The sequence below is a fragment of the Ambystoma mexicanum genome, chromosome 7q, assembly GCF_040938575.1.
Source record: "Ambystoma mexicanum isolate Mex_15411 chromosome 7q, UKY_AmexF1_1, whole genome shotgun sequence".
Classification (NCBI taxonomy): Eukaryota; Metazoa; Chordata; class Amphibia; order Caudata; family Ambystomatidae; genus Ambystoma; species Ambystoma mexicanum.
This window is the reverse complement of record NC_090941.1, coordinates 1,056,014,343-1,056,023,112: the sequence shown is the minus strand read 5'-3', so window position 1 is coordinate 1,056,023,112 and position 8,770 is coordinate 1,056,014,343. Positions and strand designations below refer to the sequence as shown.

Below are 8,770 nucleotides of genomic sequence, written 5' to 3'. Positions count from 1 at the left end.
TGTTTCCAATATCGGCCTCAAGCGCTGTCATTAAGGGATTTGATCTTATCATGAAACCCAAGCATTTTATTTCCTTTACCACAGGCAAGGTCTGTTCAGCCATGTTCCACCTGACACAACCTGTTCTTTTCTTGTTTGATTGATTATAGGCCATGACAAAGGTTTTAGTTGGATTGATGACTAGGTCGTTCAAACAGGCATCTTTTTCAAAGGCCGCAATCAGGCACTGTAAGCCTATCAGAGTACGGTCTAGCAGGACCACATCATCTGCATGGGTCACTTTGAGATCCCCGATTGTGGGCGAGGCCATTGTATGGTATGTCAGTGTGTTCCACAGATAAGCCAGAAAGAGATTAAAGAGACAGGGTGCACCAATGCATCCCTGTTTTAGGCCTTTAGCCATTGAAATGGGTGAGGAAAATCCCCTTCTAAGTTAAATCTTACCTGTATAGTAGTTTTTATTATGAATGTGAATTATGATAGCCAAGATCCCCTCAGGGATACCCCATTCTTTTATTTTGATCCATAACGCCCCTCGATTTATGGTGTCAAACACACTAGACAAGTCGATCCAGACCCCATAGAGGTGAAAATCTTTGTCTTGCTTAGCGTTCAGAATGTTAAGGATAAGGCAGGTTAGTGTCATAGACAGTCCCTTTCGGGAAACCATTCTGGATCTTCTAAATAATATTTTCATGTTCCGCCCAATTCACCCAAGTCCTTTAAAAGCTATCGGGTGATAGTTAGCTGGGTTCTCATTATCACCTTTCTTATAGATAGGGATTATAACTCATGAGCGCCATGACTCAGGGCATTCTCGTGTTTTTATTATGTTGTTAAACAGGTTAAGAAGGATAGAAGTCCAAGTTCTCAATGCAGATCGCAGCATATCAGCTGTGAGGCCATTTGGCCCAGCTGCCCTCTATTTCAATGAGGTACGTATAAGGCCTTCGATCTTGCTTTCTGTAAATTTGAGTTCCTACTTCAATTTAGGGGTAAGTAGACACCCACAAAGGTTTATTTCCTCAAAGATTCCCATGAAGTATTCTGTCCAGATAAATTCCAGGATACAATTCGACTGGACTGCAAACTGGAATTGCGTTTGCTGATTTATGATACCCAAGAAATTATGAGAGTTGCCTTCTGCCACTGCTTTCAACATAAACCGACCATCAGAATTTTTTCTCTCGAAATTCTTTCTCCATGACCAATTTCTGTATTGATTTTGGAGTGACCATTTTCTCTCGTTGGAATACCCCTCGGTATAAACCCTCCTTTAACACCCCCTGATGTTACTGCACAGATATCTTTTATGTTCCAATCTCTATGGATAATAGCTTTGAGAATGAGCTTTCCTTGTCAGGCCTTGCTTATGAACTGGCCAATCAATGTCCCAAAGGAGGTTCATAAACGATTTAGGTTCGTAGAATTCTTCTAGGACTCTGGAGCCCATTAATAAGTTTTCTAATCTGGCATTCAGATTGGCCTCGCTTCTCTTAAATGTGAGCGATCGGTTACCACCCTGATTTACCAAGCTGAGTACATTTTGGGCTGGGAATACAAATTTTGTGATGGACAAGGACTGCCAATAAAGGAATATGGTAACTTGTACTAATATCAACAGCCCGGAACTCCAAACATTCTCTAAAGTGGGGTTCAGACATATTATGTAATCAATAGTGGATTCCCATGCTCCACTTCTCCATGTTTTAGCAGGTGGAATATCTCCTAGGATGCAACCATTTGCACAGTCGCAATCCTGTCAATTGACTAGTCAATTTTGCATTTTCTTGAAATCTCTCTCCCAGGCAGTCCTAAAAACTCACCAGCTGGAGGCTCTCAACTTCAATGGCGATGTTAGTGGAAGTTTTGCGGGAGGCTTGACAAACCAATAGCATGGATTTAGAACGATTTATTAAATGTTTTCTTTCCTTTCAAAACTGTGTAAATATTGAAAGCTGTTTTAAAATGCCAAATTTTGTCTTTGATATTAAAATCATGTCACCTGCATGCATAACAATGCCTATTTTGCGTTCGGCGGTTAGTGTGGTGTCACAATTTGTAATCCACTTGTGACAGGGAATGGATTTGTTCTTTCTCTGCTCTGCCCACATCTAACTGTAGCAGAGTTATTACCACAGAGATTTTTTAAAGGATGTAAAAGCTTTAAAGTTATTTCAAGATATGCTAAAACATCCCATAAATTAGTTTGATCAATAGAATCAAATGCCAATTTAAAATCAACAAAAACAACAACAAAAAAGGAGCACCCTTGTTTAAAATCACATACTTGCTAATAATGTAGTGTAGGCAAACGGAATAATCTCTTGTGCTTAGGCCACTTCTAAAACCTGCCTGAGGGTCTGAAATGATGTTGTCCTCATACACCCTGTTCTCTAGATGCTGAAGTACCAATTTTCTGTAGACTTTAGAGAGACTATCAATCAGGCTGATTGGTCTGTAATCCCCCAGTATTTTCCTATCAACCTTACTGTATTAGGCGCAATCTCTGTCCGATTCCAGCTAGACTGGGCATAGTCCTTAATATAATGGACAAATCGCTAAGAATTGGAATCCACACATGTTCATCTTCCTTAAAGAGGTTGATGGGAATCGTATGAACTCTGGTAGCCTTGCCATTTTTTTAACGATCTTAATGCCTTAGAGGTTTCATCCACAGTAAATGCTAATGGGGTCGAAGCGGTGTCCAGTGATATTATCGATGGCAAGGCTGGCTCAGGGTGATTGTCTTAAAGGGAACTAAAATGTGGATGCCAAGTATCTGAAGCAATACATTATGCATGTCATGCTTGAGTTGGGAGTCTCTTTTGTCAGAGACAAGGTTCCAAAAGAAACAGGCATCTTTATCCTTATCTAGCCTCCTCTGCTTCCTTTTTTTATCTAGTCTTTGTATAATCTTCTTAGGATAGGCACCAGGTCTGCAGGACTGTTGGTTTTTACTGCCTTAAGTAAGTTGCTTTTAGCCAGCCAACATTCCAAACAGTACCATTTGTTGCATGAGTGCGCTTTATTCTTAATCACAGCGCAGCATTTGGTGAATCTAGGGCCAATGAGGAAAGATGGAAAACAGTTAAAAAGAAATACAAATAATTGGTTTGTATTTGTTGTCTGATCTGATCATTTCCTTGTAATTATTGAAGATGGGTAGGGCGATTTCAAGAATCAGTGTGGTGTTAATTTCATAATTGAAATCTGCCCATTGAATACATCTTCGATTACTGGACAGTATGATGTCGGTATTGCGGCCATGTAAGGTAGCTGTGTGATCGAAAAACATATCCCCAGCTAGTTTCAAGCAAACAGGGACATGAGAGGTTCTCCAATCTAGTGACCATCTCAAGGGATTTCCCTAGCTTCTGGCTTAATCAATATGACTTGTCTGGAGGCATCTTCTAAAGGTGGGTGCTGCTGGGCAGTCACCGAGTAAGCGTCCATCACAAGCCTGCATACCGAGAGTAAAGAATGTATTGGCTATCTCTTCAGCCTGATGGTAGGTACACTTAGGTGGCTGGCAATCTAAGCCAGGGATATTTCAATTGGAATCTTCCTTGTCAAAAAAACTGGTAACACTTAGTAGGGGTTCAATGTGTGTGCTTATGTCTCTGAAAACAATGTTTTGCATGATAGTTTTCTTAGGGTGTGAAGATTCATGTTGACATATCAAATCTTCGTACTCATTGGGCTTCATTACGCGGTAGGCGCGAAGGGATTATCGGCACCGGTAAGGGCACTGGTGCCGGTAATCCCTTACCACCCTATTCCGAGGTCCCTTAGTGGGACCCTTCCTCAACGCCTGGTTTTACCAGGCGTTATGGACGGGACCCGTTAAGGGACTTCAGAGCTAATAACGGGCCCGCTAATTACGGGCCCGTTATTAGCTCCATCCCCATTCCCACTGAGCCCTATGGGGGCTCGAATGGGAATGGGGAATGGTTCCCGGAATGGGGACTTACCGGGTCCTCCAAGGTCAGAATGACCCGGTAAGTCCCTATTCCGGGAACACGGACCCGGAATGCGGTAAGGGGGTAGCCATGGCGCTAATAGCGCCATGGTTACCTCCTACCGCGTAATGAGGCCCATTGAGGGCTATGGTTACATTACCATACTTACCAGTGCAGAGGTATAAACGAGATAATAAAATGGTTGAGGCAGGTAAAATTAACTGAAGGCATTGCATGTCCCTGCAGATGGTATTCACTTCTTCTGTATGGGCTTGCAGAGTTGTGCTTACCCATACCAACATACAGTCACTGGATCTAACTCTATAAACTGGGACTGCTGCTTTAAAAAATGTGAGTATCCTGACTTAAGTGTATTTTCTACCGACCATGTTTCTTGGAAACATATTATGTGGAAATGATCCAGAAAGTAATGCCATTCAGGATCTGAAGGTTTTAACTTTAGTCCAGCTGTGTTCCAGCAAGGTTGGGGCAGGAATCCCCATTGGTTTGCTGGTTCTTTTATATGGTAGGAATGGAAGTATGGGTTTCGCCATGTCAGTCTATGCCATAAGTATTAGGCTCCAATCTCCCTGATGAAGGGTTATTATTGTCACAAGGTATGTTCAGATTGGGTGGGTTAGGGCAGGTCATTATAGAGTGGCTGGCACCAGTGGGAGTTGGATTGCAGGTTTCGTCTATGAGTTAAGACTGGGGGCCTCATTACACGGTAGGAGGTAACCATGCCGCTATTAGCGGCATGGCTATTCCCTTACAGGGGGGTCTGGGTAGGCGGTATGGGGACTTACCGGGTGATTCCAACCCTGGAGGATCGGTATGTCCCCATTCCAAATACCTTTCCCCATTCCCATTTGATCCCCAATAGGGCTCAAATGGGAATGGGGAAGGAGCAAATAACGCAATTTGCGGTACCGTTATTAGCTCTGAAGTCCCTCAGTGGGTCCCGTCCTTAACGCCTGGTCAGACCAGGCGTTAAGGACGGGACTTGCTGAGGGACCTCTTAGTAGGGCGCTAAGGGATTACCGGCACTGGTGACCTTACCGGTGCTGGTAATCCCTTAGCGCCTACCGTGTAATGTGGCCCTGGGTTTAGACGTATACGTGTTTTTCACAGAGGGGCAAATTAAATAAAGTCTCAAGTAGTTACATATAATCTACTGGTTTATGGGAGCATATTGGCCTCACTTGCTGATCATTCAAATCTTATTGGATCAGGATGTGCTGTGTACTATGCTCAATTCTTTGCCTTTACAAGCGCTCTGCGTAAACTCACTGTGCTATTTTCCTTTCCCCAGGCAATGAGTTAGCTTCATAACATGCCCTTCTTCAATAGCACAATTGGCCGACCCTCCATCTTCATCCTCACCGGTATCCCAGGGATGGAAGCGGCCCATCACTGGATCAGCATCCCTTTTTGCATAATGTACATCATCGCCCTGCTGGGCAACAGCATCATTTTGTTGGTGGTCAAGATGCATCAGAGTCTGCACGAGCCACTGTTTCTCTTCCTTTCTATGCTGGCCGGAGTAGATCTTGTTCTCTCCACCACCACAATGCCGAAAATGCTGGCCATCCTCTGGTTTGATGCTGGTGAAATTCTCTTTGAAACCTGTGTCATGCAGATGTTCTTTATCCACATGTTTACTGGAATGGAATCTGGCATCTTGTTGGCCATGGCCTTTGATCGATTTGTCGCCATCTGCCACCCACTCCGATATTCCACAGTCTTGAGCACTTCAAGCATCTCAAAAATCGGACTGGCGGTCCTCATGAGAAATTTTGCAGTGGTGCTTCCTTTTGTGTTCCTCACCACGCGGTTGCCCTACTGCAACGGTAATGAAATTCCTCATTGCTACTGCGAGCACATGGGGATTGTGAAGCTTGCATGTGCAGACACAACTATCAACAGCATCTATGGACTGACGATTGCGGGGGGTGTTATGGGAATGGACATAGCTTTAATTGTCTCATCTTATGCCCGGATTCTAAGTGTGGTCTTCCATCTTCCAACCCAGGCAGCTCGCAAGAAGGCCTTCAGCACCTGCAGTTCCCATGTCTGTGTGATGTTGATCTTTTACATACCAGCCTTTTTCTCTTACCTTACTCACAGGTTTGGTCACCAGATCCCACATCACGTGCACATCATTGTGGCAAACCTGTATGTCCTCATGCCGCCCATGCTAAATCCGGTCATCTACGGTGTACGGACTAAACAGATTTATGTGAGGGTTCTGAAAATGTTCTCAATGCACAGCGGGTTCCCGGAACACTGATCATGTGACCATAGAAGGGGGACGGATGGTCTCACTGGGGGCTTAGCTCACTTGTCAATTGCTGGTGTCCGACATGAGGGTAGCCTGCACTTTGAAAGATCAAATCCTGGGGCAGCGCTGACCGGTATCTTGTCAATTGATCTAAACCCATTCCATCTAATACCATTCTCTCGGTTCTAGGTCAAATGTTCGAATGCAAAGGATCGAATGACCAAAGGGTCGAATCAAAAGGACCGATAACCAAAGGGTCGAATTTATTTATTTTATTTTTTTGGGGGGGTGGCCCGAACTTCCTTTTTTTGGTGCAAAAACCTTTTTTTTAATGTACGAAAACCCCCCCAAAAAAAAAAAATATATATATATATATGTATATATATATATATATATAGAAAAAAAAAAAATATATATATATATATATATATATATATATATATATATATATATTTTTTTTTTTTTTATTCGACCCTTTGGTTTTCGGTCCTAATACCTCGACCCTTTGGTCATTCGATCCTTTTGGTGTCGAACTTTTGACCGGACACCCATTCCATCGAAATCTAATATATGTTTTTGGGGGGAAAAGGGTTCAGTTTTGTTCAGGTGCATTTCAAAGGGTAAAAAACAGGGGTTTGGAGGGGACTCCCCATCCTCAACCTATTGTAGACATGTATGCTTCCAAACTCAAATGAAGTACCAGTAAATAGAGTCTAATAGTTACACCTGTTATCAGAGTCTTTAGGCTGCAGAATCCATCATTAAGCTCTATAAAAGAGGACACACATCATTATTGTAAAGAGCAAAGATTGGCAAGAACCTTTTTAAATAGATGGCATTACAATGGAGAAATGAAGCACTGCTTTTAATGCAATGTGTCTCCATTGCCTTAAAGCTGCAAAGTACCTGCTACAATTGTAGACGCACATAGGGGGCACGATTTTCTAACCTTTTTTTAAAAAAGGGATGGGATAGGCCAGTGAGTCCCTTCACTGAATACAACATATTTGCCCAATTCAAACCCTTTGTCAACCTCTGAGAGAAATTGCACAAAGCATGCGGCTGAAGCCGAGGTTTCTGTCATTTCAAAGACATCCCAAATTCACAAACATCATGCACTTTGAAATGTGTGGAAAAGGTAAACATTACCCTGTACCTGCCTGGAACATGCATGGGTGTGTGCAATGCAGGACAGGGTGATGTCTGATCCGCTGATGCATTTCATTTGCAATGGATCTGCAGTGGTTTGAACCGCTGCTGTCCTGCTTGCATTTCTATTCCTAAAACGGAGATACACTGCTCACACCCACCAGCCATTTCCCGCCTCTCTCTCTCTCCCATCTCCCGTCAGCCTTCTGTCCAGTGACCCCTCATCTCCCCAGCTCCCACTTACCTGTTGGGTTTGTGGCAATGCTGCTTCACTCCTCAGAGGCTCCTGGGCTGCCATGGAATTTGAAGAGGGGCTATGCATGTCACCCCACCTTCTATTTGCATGGCAACCATCTTGGATGAATATTTGTTTGAAACAGCAGGTTGGGTGCTCGCCGTGACCCCTTCTCTCACACAAAAACATTGCTGTCAGCAAACTGGTTTATTAACCTGGGATGCTAATAACAATAAAAGGAGTAATCTTGGCGCAGCTGTGATGAAGGCTGTGGGGAGTGATTATTTCTGTATTAGCAATGCATTACATTACAGATCGCCTCTCATGCAATTACAATGCTTGCAATTTAGTCTATACAATTTCAATGTATCTACTGTATGTTTGGGGCCTCTCCTGCATGGTTGTGTTGTTTTAGCGAGTTATTATTTTTCTAAAGTAATCGATCAGCATTTGTTCATTAATAACGTAAAGTAACATATAGGATGTGCACATATTCAGGTGCTTCAAAATGAAGTGCATACTGTTTTGAAAAGAAATGTTAATTAAAATGTGTTGTTAGTGGTAATCTGTGCTGTTGCCTCTTATCCCACAGGGGCAGGAGGCAGAAGTGGAAATGAAAACCCTGCAGGCCGTTTCCTCATAATATATATCACGCCACCTATCTCAGTAGGGGACTCTAAAATACATTATTTCTGTACATTTTTTGCAGTTATACTGTGTAGTGCTCTTTCCTTAATTACATTCTCAAGCCCCACAGTTGTTTCCACAATTTCTATCCTTTTTGATTAGGAATGTAATTGTGTTCTGAGGCATTCAATATTAGTTTATTTAGATGCTAATCCATATTTTCACATCGCAACAAATGTTTCCACTTTAAAAATGTTTCCTGTTTAAACTAGAAATGTCATCCTGTTTCTTTTTTTGTTCAAGTGATATTTTCTTGATGATTCACTGATTGCTGATATTGATCTAGTTAACATAACACACAAGGGTAAAATGAGGCCTCACTTCCACAATGTGATTCCATCACCTCTAAGCTAAACTGTCCCTGGGGAAACTGTACTTAGGGGTGATGTTGCACAATCTATCTAAACGGGATAGTTGTAGAGGTACTCCCTCCTCTAGACTGCACTCAACTAATGA

The 8,770-nt window shown here is 42.7% G+C and overlaps 1 protein-coding gene across 1 annotated transcript; it reads left to right on the top strand.

Moving 5' to 3' along the window:
• The first annotated feature begins 5,295 nt into the window (after positions 1-5,295).
• Positions 5,296-6,252, top strand: LOC138528158 (olfactory receptor 52E4-like). The gene has a single exon (XM_069639610.1). It carries the CDS (start codon positions 5,296-5,298, stop codon positions 6,250-6,252), a length of 957 nt encoding a protein of 318 aa, XP_069495711.1.
• The last annotated feature ends 2,518 nt before the right edge of the window (positions 6,253-8,770 follow it).